The sequence below is a fragment of the Babylonia areolata genome, chromosome 4, assembly GCF_041734735.1.
Source record: "Babylonia areolata isolate BAREFJ2019XMU chromosome 4, ASM4173473v1, whole genome shotgun sequence".
Classification (NCBI taxonomy): Eukaryota; Metazoa; Mollusca; class Gastropoda; order Neogastropoda; family Buccinidae; genus Babylonia; species Babylonia areolata.
This window is the reverse complement of record NC_134879.1, coordinates 31,614,221-31,634,606: the sequence shown is the minus strand read 5'-3', so window position 1 is coordinate 31,634,606 and position 20,386 is coordinate 31,614,221. Positions and strand designations below refer to the sequence as shown.

General features: G+C 41.5%; 1 protein-coding gene across 1 annotated transcript; it reads left to right on the top strand.

The window, feature by feature from the left end:
* The first annotated feature begins 452 nt into the window (after window positions 1-452).
* LOC143281437 (uncharacterized) lies at window positions 453-14,584 on the top strand. The gene is made up of 6 exons (XM_076586649.1): window positions 453-530; window positions 4,034-4,201; window positions 4,630-4,895; window positions 7,976-8,226; window positions 11,254-11,456; window positions 13,668-14,584. Exons 1-6 carry the CDS (start codon window positions 512-514, stop codon window positions 14,582-14,584), a joined length of 1,824 nt encoding a protein of 607 aa, XP_076442764.1. The 5' UTR covers window positions 453-511.
* The last annotated feature ends 5,802 nt before the right edge of the window (window positions 14,585-20,386 follow it).

Sequence of the window (20,386 nt, the reverse complement as noted above, 5' to 3'; positions counted from 1 at the left end):
TTATTTAAGGCACTGCAGTGCAATGCAAATTGTAATGATGTCTTCTTTTACTTCAAGTTGTCACAATCAACATGCTGATTTTCTTGCCTACTTTTACTTGAGGGGGGGGTTGCTGAATTTTCTCTTGGTGGCGGGGGAAAAACTAGCATATCTTAAAATATGTTCCATTAGCTGAAAGGCAATGGAATTGCTGCATGCTACCGATGGTAATGTTTTGCTAAGCTCCCTAATTAATTGTTGCTGGCGATCGTTTCATTCTTTTATGTACATAACTCATTATGTTTGTTAACATCTGCATAAGATCGGGTGTATCTGTGTTTGTGGAGATGGGGGCGGGATAGGCTGCGTGGGGATTGAACCAGGACAAGAGTGGTTCTGCCGAGAGATTTTTGCAAAAAGACAATTGTGCACAGGAAGTGTGCATGAGAAGTGTAACATGTTTAAAGACGAGTTTGGCAGAGTTATCTAAAAGCTTACAGCATCCTGGCTGCGCAGAACGTTGAGCTTGACAATGGATTTTGAAAACGAAGGTAAGTGTTTTTTGTTTTGTTTTAATCATTTTCCTAGCACCAGTGTTTGGTTAAAAACAAATTCTTCAGTCATTGTTGACAATCGACATCAATATACGATGCTGCGAATGTGAGTATAAACGGCAATATCCACATTCTTCTTTTGCTTTCTCTTTTGCGACCACAGTCATCATTGTGATTATTCTGTCACCCAAAAAGGGGGAGTCTGACATTAAAGAAATTTATAAGCCAACCCACGACGGTTAAGCACCAGTGAACCAAGGGCCCCGGAAAAAAAAAGTGTTGCCCTATTCAAGTTTGGAGGCACTTGAAACGAAACGATGGTCTTGGTCACTGGGAGCTTGAACTGCTGGCTATGACCGCGGCTCTGTCGGCGCGGAAGAGGAACTAACTTGCTCTTCGCTATGTAGTCAGTGTGGACCAGGTTGTGGTGGCTTTTGTAAAGCACGGCAAGGTGTGCTGTCTGTCTCCTGTCCTGAAGACTAGGCAACTTGAGACCCCCTGTTATGTCTGAGGGGCTGGAGTGTGTCTGTAGCGCCTCATCACAAAGCAGGTTGCTCAGGGCTGGATGGCCTCAAGTCTGTCAATGTTGAGTATGAGGATCCCAGACTGACCATGCATACTCAAGGATGGAATGTGTATAGGATTTGTAGGCCATCTCTTTGATGCTTCTGGAGCCTATCTCCAGATTCTTTTCAGGAAGCCCAGAGTCTTGATGGCTTTTTTGCACAAGGTGTTATTGTGCATGCTCCAGTTCAGATCTTGGGTGCTGGTAACTCCTAGGTACTTGACGCTGGTGATGGTTTCCGGAGTATGCCTGTTTAGTTCACAGCCGTAAGTTAAGACTCATCTGTTGCAGGTAACTGGTAGTGTGGAGCACTTCCCAGGGTGGAAGGTCCCGCACTGGCCATCTTCTGGTGTTTTACTTATGTCCAGAAATATTTGTTCCCCTAACAAAATGTAACGGGGGTGTTGTGCTGTGCCAGGATAGCAAGATGAGATGAGAGTTGTTAGTTCAGTAGAAGGAAAATGCGGTCATCAACAGGCAGGCAGACAAGGAAACAAGGGGTTGAGGTGGTTTATTTCTTTTCATGGGACATAGGGTGATTCTGATTTGAACAGTTCAACGTGGAGAAAAGAAACCCTGAAACCATACATTGATACAATTACCACAATGACACAACAATTCTTCAAAAGCAATTAACTTTCTCATCCAAGATAATTGGACAGTTTACAAAAGAACATACCTTCTCAAAGTAACAAAGGCTGTGAAAACAAAATTACTGGTCCACTGAGTGCTATGGCGGAACTACCCACTTCAGAATGCAGAGATGTGACCTGGCCATTCCAGAATGGAGATGTAATCACCAAAAATTCAGAGAAGCAGCTCACAGTTACAATGTCAAAGTTCACATGACACATAACTCCAAAAGATCATGACAAAAAAGGGACAAAACTACTTCAAAACTATATCATAAAACAATGTAAAATTTGCTCCCCTTACATTTTTACTGATTAGAACAAACTGATTATAAACAACTAATAACTAGTAGCACACAAATTCTTTACTACTACTGATAATAATTTTTACTCTGATAATATTTAATTATTAACACTGTTGCATACTAATATTCAACTCTGCTACAAAAACAACTTTGAAAACAAAAAACTTGTCAACACTACTTGCTTATAGAAAGAAAAATGAGCTCCACACTAGACTGCTTACGCTGTAACCAGTGCCACTGCCGACAGGCATAAAAAAGACTAGCATTCCTGATTGGTGAGGTCTTTTGGGGGGACCGTCTTCCAGATGATGCCCAGGGTCAAAACATTCACCATTTAAGAATTTTTTTTTTTTTTTATTATAATTTTTTTTAGCACTGTGCACATCTAATTCACTTGAATGTTTTGGCAATATGGCATGACTAGAGGATAGAAGAATGAGGACTGGCATTTTTGCTGGGTTAAAAAAAGGCTGGGGGTAATGGGATAGGTGGGTCTGTCAGGGGACAGCAGAATAAATGAATGTGTCAAGGGTTGGAGCATTGACAGTCTCCTTGGGTAGGATGTTTCAGTCATACTGTCCTTGGGAAGAAGCCATTCAGCAAGATGTCCTCTCCACAGGTGATCATGTTGCAGGTTTGCCTATGGGCTCTTCTAGCACATTGCTGTTATTGGCAGAAGTGTGGGCACTTTACTTTTACAAGCCCCCTTCTGATCTTAAAAAGTATGGATAATCTTACCCTTCTATGGAGTTCCTGGGTTTCCAACTGCAGTGTCTGCAGTAGCTTGGTATCACTGGTTGTCATCTGATATTTACTGAGGGCAAACTGCACTGCTCTCCATTGGACTGCTTCTATCTTTTCCACTTCTTTCTCAGCAGTGGGGTCCCATGCAATGCCAGGATATTTGATGATAATGTGTATTAGGGGCTTGTAGGTGTCTTGATTTTTAATTGTCACCTTCTTCAGGTTTCTTTGCAGGAAGCCAAGTGTCTTGTTTGCTTTTGCCACCATACTCAGATACTGTCAATATGTTTGGTAAAGCAGAGATTTGACTGGAGCGTTATGCCTAAATATTAAATTTTGGTGGACGTCACAGATTTCAGTAGGTGACCATGCAGTTGATACTGATGAGGGCTAGTGTTTTTCCTCATGATGCACGCCAGGACACTGCACTTTTAAGGATAGAACTGCATCTCCAATTCTCCTTCGAGGTCACTGAGGGCAGTGATGGGTCTGTAAAGGACCATGTCATCTGCAAATAGGTGGGCAGGAGATGTCACTCGGGATGCTAGGTCACAGATGTTGACCTGGAACAGGCTTGGACCCAGTACTGATCCCTATGGTGCCCCTGATCTTACCAGTTTCTGCACTTCTCTATTTAGGATGCCAAATCACAAAAAATAAAATGCTGCAATTGCACTATTCTTGGACTTTTTTCTAATCTTGGATATGTTACTGATATGATTTAAGTATTGCAAGGGATAGAAAACAAAGAAACAGCAAAAGCTGCTGATGTAAGAATAAGTTAAAAAGCTTGGGGGTTCCAGGAACCCTTTGACCTTAATTCTGAGGGGCCTCCAACAATGTTAAGATGGTCACTTTAATGCTGCACATTCTGACCAAATCTACTTTGCTACACACATAAAGATTTGGCCATACCTTGTAGTTGGTAAACACTAGTGTTCATACCATGTTTCTGTCATTTTTGTTGCACTTGCTTAATTTGTTTTCCTGTAGCACATCATCAGCAGTTTAAGACAGTGTGTGGCACAGTGTTTGTAAGATTTTATTTTGTCTTTAAGGAATACATTAACACACACACCCCCAGGCCCCCCCCCCCACACACACACACACACTCACACAATCCACACCCCTTACTCACCTTAAGATAATTTGAACTCCATCCTTTCAGGTTGAAAGTGTGTTCTTGACACAAGAGTTAAACAAAACTTATGCAGCAGAAAAATCCCATAATGTTCTGTGTGTGTGTGTGTGTAGACATGGAGGAGGTGACAGAGGAAATGGTGGTGGATGACATAGTGCTGCTGAGCGCCGCGGACCGAGTGGGCCTGGCGGACATGTACTGCAGCATTGTCAGTGGAGACAAGAACTGGAAGGCCTGTCTAGACAGCCATCAACACCTGCTGGATGTGGAGTTCCATATTGGTACATGGCCAGTCCCTCTTTCTGATTAACCCCTCTGCTTCTTAACTTTGTGAAACGAGATCACTGTGGCATGCATTTGAAATGCTTTTTCTACTTTTTTTATGTACTTTTTTTTTAAGTGGTGACATTGATTTTGCTGGCCAAAAGTAATGCAGTCCCAAAGAGGAAGAAGTCCAGATACAGCGTGACTGTTATCCAGACATGTAATCACAGTCTTACCATAGTGAGGTGACAGCCCTTCACTGACAAGCATATTCATCAGCAGCAGTCAGAGAAGATCTGTAGTTTAAAATATTATTTGAACAAATGGTTTAAATTTGAAAGACGTATAATGGTAATGGTTTGTTTGTTCAGTAGGGGAGTGTTGAATGTAGACCCAGAAAAAAGCAGTGATCCACAACATGATGTGTTTACCTGTCCCCTTCCAGAACACACAATGAGCTGCAGCTGCGGGCGGTTTTTTGAGCAGCACCCAACGACAATCGACGGAACAGAAGGGGAGTTGCTGGAGAGGATGTTGAAGCAGATTCAGACTGGGAAGTGCTGGTGCCTGATCAACAGCGACCCAGGCAGCTCCCTTACTTTGGCGGCCAGGCCCGCCACCAAGACACTGCTTCATGCAGCCGCTGCATCTGGGTACAAGTCGACAGAAATTGTGGAGTACCTACTGAGCAAGAACTGTTCTGTCAACCGGGTGGGTTGGGTGCTGTTTTCACCTCGCTGTCTGTGGAAACCCACCGTTGTCTTCTTTATCCATTGCTTTGTTGTTGTTTTTTTTGTGTGGTGGGTAAGTTCTGAAGGGAGAGGGAATGGTGGCAGAATTGGTTAGGTGTTGGACTTCTGATTCAGCGTTCACTGGTGATACTAAGTTCATCGGTGATACGATAGTGTAATCGTGAATCTTGTAACTTTGCCGTGCATTAAAGTGGTGTTTTACATATTATTTTATTTTTTAGGACAAATTTTATATATATGTGTGTTCATGTACTGTTCTATGGCAGAGTTAGTTACCGTAAAGTTTGGTCTATAAGCCACGACTTTTTACTCCAGCTTCAACCTCTGTGGCTTATACAGTGATGCGGCTTATTTGCGGATTTTAACGATTGTGGGAGTGTCACGTTCTCGTCTATTCTTAGCTGCCCTTCAACTCACCAAAATCATGATTTCTGTCCATGAATTTTTGGATGAGCTTTAGGATAGTGTGCTAACTGTTCACGTTTTATAAATCAAATCCGCACACATTAAAGCCTTCAGATCAGCATTCAGTTCTACTCTGCTCAAGCGTACACCCTCATCATGCCGAAAACACGACGTTATGCCAATGATGCAGCCTTCAAATTGAAGGCGATCGACCTAGCAGACGACAGTGCAAGCGACGAACCAGCAGCGACCTCCACCTTCATGTTCATGAAGTGAAAGCGAGGCTGAAGTCAGTGACAAGATGGCGGAGGAAGCTGTGCTGGTTGTCTTCAACTCAGACACTGAAGATGAAGATTTCAGTGGATTCAGTGAGCAGGATGACGTTGAATGAATGTGACTATCCCTAAATTATGGATCTTATTTTCGTTGTTGTTTTTTTTGTTTTTTTTGTTTTTGGTTTTTTTGTGGCACTAGCAGTATTTTTGCTTGCTTTTCTTTGTGTTGTTCCCGCTTGTGTATATTTCATAACCTACAGTATTGACAGCTTTTCTGTAGTATCAGTATGTGTTCCGGTACCGGAGATAAGTGCGGCTTATAAGCCAGTGTGGCTTATGTATGTATAAAGTTCAGTTTTTTCAAAAATTTAGTGGGTGCGGCTTATATCCCAGTGCGCTCAATAGACCAAACTTTACGGTATGTGTGGGACTTCTGATCCAGTGTTCACCAGCGATCAGGATTCAAAGCCCTGTTTCAGTATGGCGTTGTGTCCTGGAGAATGGGATTTTACTCTGATTTTCTTCATTCCATCCAGGTGTTAATGGGGACCCTACATTGGTTGGGGAAGGTTATATAAATGGCTGTAGGAGCCCTTCCTATGCAGAGTCCTAGGCACAGTGGATAAGAATTCATCAACCCAGTGGCCATAAAAGGCTGTGATTGTATGAGACTTTTTAAAGTCTTTTTTTAAGTAGTGATATAGATGATGGACTGTGGGAAACAAGGAATCACAATACTTATAATAATGTGTAATAGGTAGATGCTGACAGTTTGTGCAGCCTTCATACTATTTCACAGTAGGCAGTAGAAGGAAACAGAGAAATTATCAGTTTCAGTTTGTTAAAGCATCCTTTGCTTTTGTTTGTGTTCTTAAAACCTTCAGCATACTGCAGGTGCATCAGTGCATTGTGCCAATAATCACATATGCCATTGCAGGCACATAGGCATCTGCTTGGCAGATGTGGTGTAGCGTATATGGATTTGACCGAACGCAGTGACGCCTCCTTGAGCTACTGATATTGATACTATTGTTCCATACCTAGGGTGCTTACTTGCACTCTGCCAGTGATTAGCTGCTCAGGGAAATAAATGAATGACCTTCAACTTGATTCAGAATGAAGCAAGCTTTGCCCTTCCATTCACCATTTGCAATTCTGAGCTTCACAACAATTCTTTTTATAGCATTGATTTGATTTTCAGCACTTACCTTGAGCCAGTATGGCTGACGGTTTTGGCGGAGCATTGTTACAAGATACATTCTTTACTTCTGACTCAAATGAGGACTTTTTAGGTTCCATCCAGCCAACATTGAAGATGAACTGATTGAAGGAGGGGTGGGTGATGGATACAAACTTCGATGATGATAGCAAAAGTGACATTTCAGGCATTGACACAGATTTGGTGACTGGTTGAAGAAGATTGTTGAAGCTTACAGGTTGTTCTAGTTCATATTTCAGAGGAGGGGTTTGTTCAGGCTCTTCATCACTTTTGTGCAGTGTAGTGTTTTCAGATGACTTGAAGTGCTTTACAGGAACACGTCAGTCAGACACAAAGCACACCAGAACACACACACACACACACACACAAACACACACACACGGCACACTTTTTTTTTATACTCATTTTTACTTGCTGAAGGGAGAGGAGGCCCCTCGATGTATTCTCTGTGATGAGCCTCTCACCATGAAACATGTGCTCCTTGACTGTTGGGATCTGCATGACGTTAGACACAGACATTACATGGCAGATTCACTGAAGACTTCGTTTCGTGATGTCCCTCCGTGGACGCTGATGGACTTATTGAAAGAAGTGAACATTTTTTATCAGATTTGAAGGTTTTAAAACTCAGGAAGGTTTTTAAACTTTGAGTGGAAAGCTTGATGTGGTGACTAGTTTTCATTGTTTTGGTTTTTTTACCCTTGACTTGAAGCAGGTGCTAACGTGGTGATAGCCTTGAGATGGCCTTAGTGGTCGGCGAGGCTCTAAGCACCATGATTTGACTTGATAATTTGATTTTACTCTTGACTTGAAGTAGATGCTAACGTGGCGATAGCCTTGAGATGGCCTTAGTGGTCAGTGAGGCTATCAGCACCATGATTTGATTTGATTTGATGTCTCACACACACACACACACACACACACACACACACACACACACACACACACACACACACACACACACACACACACACACACACACACACACACACACACACGCATGCATGCACACACACACACATTGTTACTACAACAATACAGACCTCTTCGACTTTATATTCAGAGCCAGCAGCAGTGTAGCACTAGTGCTGCCTTGCCAGCGTTGAAAACCATCAGCCTGTGGTGTGGTGTATGTTGCAGATGACCCGCATATTCTGCTACACGCCGCTGTTCCGCGCAGTGTGCTCCAAGAACAAGGAGGTGGTGTCACTGCTGCTGGGACAGGAGGACGTGGATGTGAACCTGAGGTCCAAGGCGGAGCAGCACACACCGCTCCTGGAAGCCATCTTCAACCGCCACTACCCCATCATCAACCTGCTGCTGGCCGCATCCACCACCAACCTCAACGTCCGCAACTTCCGCAATGAGACACCCATCATTGCTGCTGCAAGGTGGGTAGCTTCCGTTGTTTCCTTTTTTGTGTGTGTTGGCTGTTTGGTTTCTTATCCAAAGTCCTATGTTGGGTGTTTGTTTGGTCATTTGATTTATTTGTACTAAAAGTGAATATATCTTGCAAAGTTCAAGGTTAACAAAGCGGAGACTTGACGCTGACAGCCATTTTGATAAAAGCGTAGGTTGTCTGTCTGCTACTTGTTGGCATTTTGGTTTTTTGTGTTTCTTTTTTTGGAATCAAGGGTCCATGGCTTGGAGTCATATGTGAACCAGGATTTTTTTTACTCCCCTTTCACAAGACCTGGAGTGGTGGTCTAGGGTGCTTGTCTTTTGGATGAGATGATATACCAAGGTTGCATGTAAAAGAACCCACAGCAACAAATGGGTTGTCTCTGGTGAAATACTGTATGAAAAAAAAATCCACTTTGATGGTGAAAAAAACACAAGTCACAGGCAGAAAAAAATGGAGAAAAAAGGGGAGAGCAGCCCAAATTTCATACAGAGAAATCTATTATGGCAGAAAGTATTTGTATCTCTTTTTTTGTCACAACAGATTTCTCTGTGTGAAATTCAGGCTGCTCTCCCCAGAGAGAGCGCATTGCTACACTGAGAGCGCCACCCATTTTTTTTTGTATTATTTTACAATTGAATGCGGACAAAACTGAAGCAATGATCATAGGAACTAAACAAAAACTCTCTTCCATCACAACTGGCACAATCAAACTTGGCAGTACATCCATCCCTCTTTCCAGTTCAGTCAGGAACCTCGGCGTTTTCCTTGACAACACACTGTCCATGCAAACATTTATCAGTCAGACATGTCAATCCTGCTACTGACAATTGTGGCACATCAGTTCCATCTGGAAATATCTGTCCACTGACACAACATCTAGACTTGTCGTTTCTCTCATTCTCTCTCGCCTTGACTACTGTAACTCTCTATTGTCTGGTTTGCCTGCTTCATCCATTCAGTCCCTTCAGCGCATACAAAACTCTACTGCCCGACTCGTCCTCAGAAAGAAAAGATCTGAGCACATCACTCCTCTTTTGCAACATCTCCACTGGCTCCCTGCCTCACACAGAATAAAGTACAAGATCAGCACTCTATGTTATAAATGTATTCACAAATCTGCCCCTTCCTATCTCTGTGGCTGCCTTCACCTCTACACTCCATCTCGCTCTCTGCAATCAGCTTCGGATCCACTCTGTTTACGCGTACCCAAATTCAAACACTCGACCTTTGGCTGCCATTCTTTCTCTGTCTCTGGACCTTGCAATTGGAATGAACTTCCTTTTTCGCTTCGTCAGGTCTCCGCACTCAGCTCTTTCAAGTCTGGCCTTAAAACCCACCTCTTCCCAAAATAGCCTCTCTTCCCTGCCTCTTCCTTGTTTTCAGTTTCTTCACTTTTAGAGTTATGCATGCATGTGAACGACTGGTGCGAAAGTGCTTTGATTTGTCTCTGCACAAGATTCAGCACTTTATAAATATCATTATTATTATCATTTATTATTATTTTTTCCTGTGTGCAGTTATATTTGTTTTTCCTATCGAAGTGGATTTTTCAATTGAATTTTGTCTGGGACAACCCTTCTGTTGCCATGGGTTCTTTTACGTGCGCTAAGTGCATGCTGCACACGGGACCTCAGTTTATCATCTGAGCCGAATGACTAGCATCCAGACCACCACTCAAGGTCTAGTGGAGGGGAAGAAAATATTTGCGACTGAGCTGTGATTTGAACCAGCGTGCTTAGATTCTCTTGCTTCCTAGGTGGATGCGTTACTGCTAGGCAGTACAGTACAATACAATATAATACAATAGATAACTGTGTGGCTATGTTTGAACCCAGAATTGGAGAGCAGGTGGTGCTGAATACAGTACATAACTGTGTGGCGATGTTTGAACCCAGAATAGAGCTGGTGGTGCTGGATCAGCACAGCACAACACAACACAACACAATGTAAAACAATGTAATAGAACACAACTTGATATATAAGAACAAAATGCAATGCACCAGAACACAATGCAATACAGTGCAATAGAATATCATACAAGTTATACAACACAGTACTATACAATACATTACAGTACAATACAATACAACCCAAATGGATTACAACACAGTACAACACATTGTCAAGTGTGCTGATGTCTGATTATCAGAATGGGAGAGATTATTGTGCTGGATCAATACAATAAAATATAAAACAATACACCTAAATACAATACTGTACAACATAACAGATATCATAGCAGTTAGTATAGTAGAATACAATACTGTACAATGCAATACAAAACAGTACAGTATTAAGTGATGTGATGCTGTGCAATGCAATACAATGCAATACCATTTTTTATATTTGATACTCTACTATGCATCATTATAAAGTGTATGGTGATGTTTGAACCAAGGATGGGAGAGTTGGTCATGTTCGAGCAATACAGCACAATATCGTACAGCACAGTACAGTACTATACAACACAACAAAACGCCATGCAACACAATGCAAAACATCATTATGAAGTGTGTGGTGATGTTTGAGCCCAGAATGGGAGAACGGGTCATGTACGATCAGTACAGCACAACACAATACAATGCCAGTTACTATACAGTGTAGATACAGTACTATATGACACAATGAAACAAAACAAATCACAACACAAAGCATCACTATGAAGTGTATGATGATGTTTGAACCCATGATGGGAGAGCAGGTCATGTACAAGCAATACAACACAATACGATGCTGATTACCGTATACTGTTGATACAGTACTAAACAACACAACACAACACTACAAAACAAATCACAACACAAAGCATCACTTAGAAGTGTGCGATGATGTTTGAGCTCAGGATGGGAGAGCTGGTCGTTTAGGAGCAATTCAACACAACACAATGCAATATTAATCGCTGCAGAGTATAGACACAGTGCTGTTCAGCACAGCACCAACAAGACAACAAAAAACCCACACAACACAGCACAAAACATCACAATAAAGCGTGCGGGTGGATGTTTGAACCCAGGATGGGAGAGCTGGCGGTGCTGGAGCAGCTGCTGAAGATGGGTGCGGACCCTGACTCGCGGGATCACCGAGGCATGACGGCCCTCATGTTTTCTGTGATGTACGGCATGAAGAAGGTGACCCGCCTGCTGCTGAGCTACGGCGCCAACCTCAACCTGCGCAGCACCATGGGGGAAACACCCCTCCTCATGGCCATCAGCAGTGGTACGTACTGCAGTCGTTGTGCTGTTGGTTTCAAGCTGGGGGGGGGCGGGGGGGACTTTGTTTCTTTTCTTTTTCGTTTGTTTGTTTGCTTTCCCCTATCTCAGATGGTTATATTTCCTTGTTGAAAGGAAACATGCACATTTAATTTTTGCACCATCTTCTTTCTTTGCTTTTTCCCACCTCTCAGATGGTTAAATTTCCTTGAAAGGAAGCATACACACATTTGATTTTTACACAGTTGAATTTTTGGGTGGGTTGGTTGGTTGGTTTTGTTTTTCCATATTTCAGTTATATTTCTTTTAAAGTTAAACAAATTTGATTTATAGAAAGTTGAAACATGTGTAAAGCAGACAACATGAGACATAACTGCTACTACTTATTAAGCCCAAGCACAATAGCGATAACATAAATATTAATACTAATACCACATTTATACTAAATACTACTACTTCTGCTACTACTTATAGTGGTAACAATATTATTAGAAGAAAAAGAGGAGCAAAATAAAATTTTCTTTCACCACACAATGACAGCATTGAAGTATTGGAGTTTGGGGGTGTATTGCTTGTTTAGATTGTTTGGGGTGTACTTTTTTCATTCAAGCATTAGAGTTGTCAGGCACAAACATTTGACAACTAGTTCTGTGAAGATCTTGTTCTGGGACTCTCCCCAGCCCCCTTCTCTACCCCACTTCCCTGGGATACTCATTTTCAGTTCCTGAAGGAAATCAAGTGGAGTGATGGCCTAGAGATAACGCGTCCGCATAGGAAGCGAGAGAATCTGAGTGTGCTGGTTCGAATCACGGCTCAGCTGCCGATATTTTCTCCCCATCCACCAGACCTTGAGTGGTGGTCTGGACACTAGTCATTCAGATGAGATGATAAACCGAGGTCCCGTGTGCAGCGTGCTCTTAGCGCATGTAAAAGAACCCATGGCAACATAAGGGTTGTTCCTGGCAAAATTCTGTAGAAAGATCCACTTTGATAGGAAAAACAAATAAAACTGCACGCAGGAAAAAATACAAAAAAATGGGTGGCGCTGTAGTGTAGTGATGCACTCTCACTGGGGAGAGCAGCCCGAATTTCACACAGAGAAATCTGTTGTGATAAAAAGAAATACAAATACAAATATTTGAATTTTACATGAACTGAAACAAGATGTGGGGGAACTGGCCTTTTTATGTTGTTTTCCATGTTTTAAACTTCATTAAAATTTTATGTGGACTGAGAGAGTCATGGATGAATGTGTCTATTTTAACGTGGTTTTAATTGACCGCTTAACATTGTTTGGGTTCTTTTCATCTGGTTTTAAAAACTGACAGGTGTTCACCCCTCTGCAGTTGGCTGGGCTTTAAGCGACATGATTTGATTTCAAATTGAAGTGAATTGGAGTTTGGGGCAAGGCATTAAACCTGCATGTGTGACATCATGATATTATCTCAGAAAGATATCGTTGACACATTTGCTGATAAAAAGGCAACCTATGATTAAAGAAATAAAAAAGAAAACAAGGTCACTTCATCCACAGAATCTGATACATTTATTGCCCAGTGATCCAATTTGAACAACTTTTTTTTGGTTTGTTTTTTAAATGTATTATGTGCTGAAATGAAGGATTGAAGAAATGTCTGAACCACAGAGCAGTCAATAGACAATAATCCAATGAGAAGAATGGACAGCTTCTATAGAGAAGATCGCTGTACTTCTTGTTGTACAGTATGAAGTGGACAACATCTGGGCCCCACAGAAGATCACTGTATTTTCTGTTGTTCTACAGAAGTTGGTCCCCAGAGAAGATCACTGTATTTTCTGTTGTTCTCCAGACAGAAACAGAAGTCGACAATATCTGGTCCCCAGAGAAGATCACTGTATTTTCTGTTGTTCTGCAGACAGAAATGACAACATGTGGTCCCCAGAGGAGATCACTGTACTTCCTGTTGTTCTACAGAAGTGACAATATGTGGTCCCCAGAGATCACTGTACTTCCTGTTGTTCTACAGAAGTGACAATATGTGGTCCCCAGAGATCACTGTACTTCCTGTTGTTCTACAGAAGTGACAATATGTGGTCCCCAGAGATCACTGTACTTCCTGTTGTTCTACAGAAGTGACAATATGTGGTCCCCAGAGATCACTGTACTTCCTGTTGTTCTACAGAAGTGGACAACATGTGGTCCCCAGAGAAGATCACTGTATTTTCTGTTGTTCTGCAGACAGCCTAGAGGTGGCCAAAATCCTGCTGGAGGCAGGAGCCAACGTGAACGACGTGTCTGACGACGGCTACCCGGCCCTGATGGTGGCCGCCTACTCCAACTTCACCAACATCGTGCGCCTGCTGCTCTCCTACGGCGTGGACGTGCACATGTCCAACCCCATGGGCTACCAGGCCATGCACATTGCCGCCTGGAATGGCTATCTCACCATCGTCCACCTACTTCTGGAGGCAGGGGCGGTGCCCGATGTGCGCACTGACGACCTGAACACACCGTTGTCGCTGGCAGCACACGGCAACTTCTCGCAACTGGTGGAGGTGCTGCTGAGCCAGGGCTGCAACGTGAACAATGCGGACAAGGACCTGGACACCCCCCTGCACTACGCCACCTTCAACGGCAACCTGGCCTGCATGGAGAAGCTGCTGGAACATGGGGCCAACCCCCACGCCCGCAACCGCCTGGATGTGACACCCCTGTGGAACTGTGTGTACCGTGGCCACCTGCCCGCCGTCAAGCTGCTGCTGAAGAAGAACGTTGCCCTCAGCGTGGCCTCCAGAGGCATCCAGCAGCACTCGCAGTCTGATGAGGTGGAGATGGTGTTTGACGATCCCCACACGCCCCTGTGGCTGGCCTGCAACCTGGGGCATGTGGACATCACCATGCTGCTCATCTTCGCCGGCTGCGACCTGGTGCGGGAGACGTGGATCGCGCGCAGCGAGTTCCCCGGGAAGTGCGAGGAGAGTGAGGAGTTGAAGGAGGTGTTGCGTTTCTACCACAGCACGCCCCGCGCCCTGCTCAGTCAGTGCCGCATTGTCCTGCGACGCATGGCTGGCTCCGATGTGCGCAGGTTCGTGCGACACCTGCCTGTGCCTCAGAGGCTGAAGAACTTCATCCTGCTTAGTGAGGCCAGTGACTGACAAGGACCCTGTGGGGGGGTGTCAGTGTGTAGTGTGAGCAGATAGTGTGATGTGTGCGCAAACAGACAGCTGGGAGCCATCCCTTCTTTTGTCACTGTGATCAACCGTCGGTGACAGGCCTGCCATTTGACATGCCTATCATCCCCATTTGTTCTGGAAATCCAACAAAAATGTTTCCTCATTTGTAAAATATATGGTTCAGTAGATTTCTTCAGTCACAGTGGCAGCTTAGAACTTCTAGAAGCACATGTGCCAGCATTCTGTCAGAAGCAGAAATGTAGAAATGCCTCAGAATGAATGGGCAGATTAACGTGGTGATGAAGAGGACTGCCTGTGAGAACTACACTGAAAAGAATCAAGCAGTGACAGAAGAGAATGCGTGCAGAACACTGCCTATGGCAAAATTAACACAAGTGTTTGCAGCTTTGTGATGAGCTCAGAGCTTTTTTGGTGGCAGGGTGAGGGGGCGGTCTGTATATGTGCTGTTCAACTTGACTGCGTGCAAATGTTCTGTGGAGTTACTGATCATTTGGTTTGTTCCTGATTTTTTTAGTCTAGCGCAGATCGTCAGATTGTGGGACAGGCATGTCTGGACCCTGCAGTGTGTGTCTGTGTGGTGTTCAAACATGAACACATCACTGTGATCATTCACCACTTTTTGTGTGTGTGTGGTTGATGTTGTTTTCTTGTGCTTTTGTGATTTCAGGACAAGACTGGTGTTCACTGTGTGTGACATTAGTGTTGATATTATTATTATTATTATTATTGTTGTTGTTGTTGTTATCTTTTTATTTCAGGACAAGACTGGTGTTGACTATGTGTGCCATTAGTGTTGATATATTATCATTATTATCTTTTTATTTCAGGACAAGACTGGTGTTCACTATGTGTGACACATTAGTGGTGATATATTATCATTATTATCTATTTATTTTAGGACAATACTGGTGTTCACTATGTGTGACATTAGTGTTGTTTTTTTTTTTTTTTTTTTTTTTTCAGAACAAGACTGGTGTTCACTGTGTGTGACATTAGTGGTGATTTATTATTATTATTATCTTTTTCAGTTAATATAACGTTTCAATGTATCACACAGGTCTGAGAAATGCTGTGTCTTGTTTTTTAAGTAAAGGAAGGCTGAGAGGTTATTACTGATATTAGGGAAAAGGAAGATGCTTGAATTGGATTATCTTCTGTCTATACCAGTAATCTTCACTTCCATTTTTCTCCTTTTTTCTTCTTCTTTTTATCTCAGTAGTAGGTAAGTCATTATTTGCTTCTGGCAACAAAAAGAGGGACTAGCTGGCTCAAAAAATCAATATGATGGTATGGATGTTTAGATACACAATTTGAGTGCTTAAGGGAAAGCAAAATCAGTTGTAAGAGAAAAGAAATTGACTGCTTCATTTGTTTTACTGACATGTGTCTTGAAAGATCACATGTGCTTGCAATGTAACCAATGCTACAGTGTGACACCAACAAATAAGGAATGGCCTGAATTTTGATGAAATGGAAATGATATTGCCATATTATTAGATTGCATTTTGAGAAAGACCAAGGCAAGTATACATTAGCATATTTTACCCAGTCATTGCTGTGTTTGTGTGTTTAGGAACCCCCTGATTCATGTGACTCCATAACACAGTTACATTCTTTCAGAACATTTTCTTGCTAGTGGTTGTGGGATGAAAAATTTATCATTAACACTATCATTAACACCACAAGAGATATGTATAAGATCAAATAGATAAAGCTACTGAACTTCCAAAAACAATCAGTCAGTTACCTATGCTACACATGATACAAATTGGTATTGGTCACAGCTGTCCCGATTTGATTCACTTTCAGTTACCTTTTTTTTAAAATATGGACAAGTCTACAATATTTCATGTTAAGGAAGTAAAGGTTAATGATCAAGAAACTTTTTTTTTTTTATTTTTTTTTTTTACTTATGCTAAGTGCTGATGTTTGCCGTGAACTGATTAAATATGTGGATTTTATGAGAGAGTCAGCATTAGAGGATTTTATGAGAGAGTCAGCATTGGAACTTTGAAGGAAAATCACGTTTTGTTTACACGGGAAGTGTGACACAACATTGTATTTTGAGCTTTCCTTTCCTGTTGGAAATTTCCGCGTGAATCATCAACAGTTTATGCAGTTTGGTAGCTAAATGTTGTCAGTATTCCCCACAGTTGACTTCAGTGAAATAATGTTGATTTTTTTCTTTTCAAATTTGACACCACATTTATGAAACATTTAGCCATTTTTAGACAAATTCGTGCTCTTATGTTCATTATTCTGGTGGACTACATACTTTAATCACACCATCTTGAGCTGATTGAATTTACAAGCCGTGCAGACTATCACTGTCAAGAGTTTTGGGCAAGATTTTGTGACACGACACACCGGAAATGGCTTCGATTTTGTGTCCAACAATAAACATTAAAAAGCTAGATATGATGCACTTGTGCAGGATAATGTTTAAAAATGTTTTCTTCTGGTAAATGATAAGAAATATTGTTTAAACTGAACTCAAGTTTTGTAGCAAGCTGGTGGAGACCACATTTGCCATTCCTGTTTTCAGTCACCTTTTTTTTTTCTTTTTTTTTTTTTAAACTGATTTTTCTCATTTGAGCAGAATTGCTTAAAATCTAGGCGACCATGCATTTCTTTAATGTAATTAGAAATGTTTTACCTTTATTTCTTTTTCAAAAGCCTTCATTTTAAGAGAAAACATATGAAGTGGTGGTACCCCCAACAGTGACCAATAGCAAATAATGACTTGGGTTGAATTTTGTAACATGATGCGTAAAATCTACTGATTTGACTAAGTGTTTGCAGTATAACACTGGTCCTAAGATGTTTATTTTGAAATAAATAGCAAACTTCCATTGGTGCAGCCACTGCATCAGTTTTTGAACAGCCCACATGATGAAGGAACGCTTGATGTTTTCAGTCAGTCATTGTTGATGGTTAAGGTGAAAGTGCACTGCTGTCATAACTTGCATCTGTTGATGGTGATAGTGTCATGAAGAAAATCAGGGTGAAGAAATCAAGGACTGCAACAGGCTTCACACTTGATGTTTTACTTAAAAAAAAATTTTTTAACCTGTCTGCTTGATGTATGTGCATACATTTGGATGCACATTTACACACACATGGATATGCTCAGTCATACACACAACACACACACATACATGCACAAAAGCATGTGCGCGTGCACACACACGCACACACACGCGCGCGCGCGCACACACACACACACACACACACACACACGCATGCATGTGGTAGTGTTTTGAGACCTGTACAAGACCACACAAAACCTACACATCAGTAATATAATGACACACAGTAGTGCAATGAATACTTTAATCATGTACATCAGACAGAGCAAGAGCAAGTTGTAACCTCATCTTATTCAGTGCTCGGACAAAGCAAATGGGGTACCAAATTATGACAAATTTTCAAGCCCCCTTTCGTATGATAAAAGATGAATATCTGGACATTCAAGACCAGCATGTTTCACAAAGGTGAGTTTTTGAACTTTGTCCTTTGATGATTCAGCAGTCTGGTGGAGAGTAACTTGGATCGGGATTATGACCTTGGTTGCAGTGTGTTATTTATATGGTCCAAGAAGATAAGTTGGCAAAATGTAATTTTTTTAGCTGTCAATTTTTTTGCAGACTCAGTGAGTGAACGGGGTGAAAACAAAAAGCCTGCAGCCTGGTTTTAGTCCAATGGAACTTTTCTTGGAGGGGGGGGGGGGGGGGTGATAATCAACTGTGGTGCTCATAGACTCAGTGAGTTAACAAGGTGAAACGCCTCCAGTCTGCTTTTGTCCAGTGGGTCTTTTCCTGTAGAGCTGATTTGTGGTTTTGCTCCCTTCAAAAAGCCATGGAATCAGGGCTTCTTGTTACTCCTTATCCAAAAGTTTGATGATAGTGTAGGGTTTTTCAGGAAGAGAAGAGATGACAAACCTGAGCATGTAAGATGTTTTCTGGTTTTATCTGTTCTGACTGTGCTGTGTTGTCAACAGCTGGTGAACGTTATTTGTGTTTCTGGAGAGCTCTGTTGTGGGAAGTGGATTTTTTTCCTGCCTTTCCCTTGCCTTTATTTTGGAAATTTTTTGTAGTATATTTTAATTGTAAATTTGTATTGTGATGTTGTGGGGTTTTTTTTAAATGCATCCTTATAAGTTACATTGTTGTTGTTTTTTCCTTCTTTTTTTTTCTTTTTTTTTTCCTACAATATAGATTTTTATGGTATCAGTAAGTTGTCTCTTTTTTGCTTATGTCGATGCAGATTTTTTTTATTGTATCCTTATTTTGTATTCAGACTTTTTGATGGTATCCCCAATGTATCTGTTCTTTCCTGAAACAGTTGCAGATTTTTATTTTTATCTTTATGTTGTTTTATATTTTTCATGATATATTATGTTCAAATACAGCATTATTTGTGGTATCCTTCCCCATGTGGGGATGCTGGGGGTCTTTCAGTGTCAATAGAATCTCCACCTTCTGGAAATTCTGTGCTAGAAATTTCCTCTTTTCTGTTGCTCTCTTTATTTCTGCCTTTTTCCCCCCTTCACTGTTGTATGCCTTCCCAGTATATTCCCCTTTCTTTTTTCAGGCAAGCCATGACCCTTTTTTCTCTTGTCCTCAGTCTGTGATGTTCTGTCTGTGCTGTTTTACTCTTGCTATTACAGTATTAGGTTGTGAAATTGTAAACACTTGGATGGGCACTAATTGTCCATTCTGCAGTGTTATTTGCCTATATGGTCTTTTTTATGTTGTTTTTTTTGTTTTTTTGTTGTTATTGTTGTTTTGTTTGCTTTGAAGAATTGTTTTTTCCCCCCTTTTTTTTTAATTTTTAATTTTATTTTTTTTTATTTTTTTTTTTTTTACGATTTTACAGTTTCTCTGTTGAGCATTAGTTTGGTTTTGTAATGGATTTTTTTTTTTTTTTCAGCATGAATATGTGGGCCTGTGATATATTCACCTGGCATTCCATTCGAACCACAAAGTAAAACACGTGAATTTCAATTTTTGTAGAACAAAACCCTCACTTTTGCTGCTTATATTGACTGATGATATTCCCACACAATCTATCTATACTTCATGATGTTAATAAACTCATAATCAAAGTTCGAAAAGGAATCACTCAGTCTTAAAAAAGAAATGTTCGTTTGTTTGTTTTTTTGCAAACTATTTCAAAAAAAAGAATATATTCAGAACACTCAAAATAACCAATAAGAAACTTTGCAAAGAACCAGCACACACTATGATGAAGGCTGCTCACATCCTTGGAGCTGGCACCCCACCAACAGTCAACAAACACAGGGCACCATACCAGTGGGTGGTCTGCCCTTTAATTCAGTCTTGGGCATGGCTGAACGAGTTCTGTTCAGTGTTCTTTGTTTGATGAGCTATGTTGTAGGCCAGTTCTAAGTTCCTTGTTCTCTGTCTGACATTGTCACTGACTTACCATTCCTGAAAACAGATTACCCAGATGTACATAATTTACAGTGTTGAAGACAAGTACTTTGGTAATTTTCTTCCTGCCACCTTGTAGTAGGTAGGGCAACCTGCACTCTACACATGGCACAGTCAGTGTGGAGACTGTCCCAGTTTTGACCTATCTTTCTCACTCACTTACCAAAACCTATCTGCAAACTTGAACAGTAAAACAGATGAAAAGAAATTTCAGTTTATAGATCGGCCCGATTTTGACTGACTTTTCTTTCTCACTCACAAGAACCTGTATGCAAACTGAACAGTATTAACTATTATTTACTGTATT

Coding starts and splice junctions, on each gene's coding strand:
- LOC143281437 (XM_076586649.1), top strand. Junction 4,202..4,629: donor GGATGTGGAGTTCCATATTG/GTACATGGCCAG, acceptor GTCCCCTTCCAG/AACACACAATGAGCTGCAGC. Junction 8,227..11,253: donor CCCATCATTGCTGCTGCAAG/GTGGGTAGCTTC, acceptor GTTTGAACCCAG/GATGGGAGAGCTGGCGGTGC.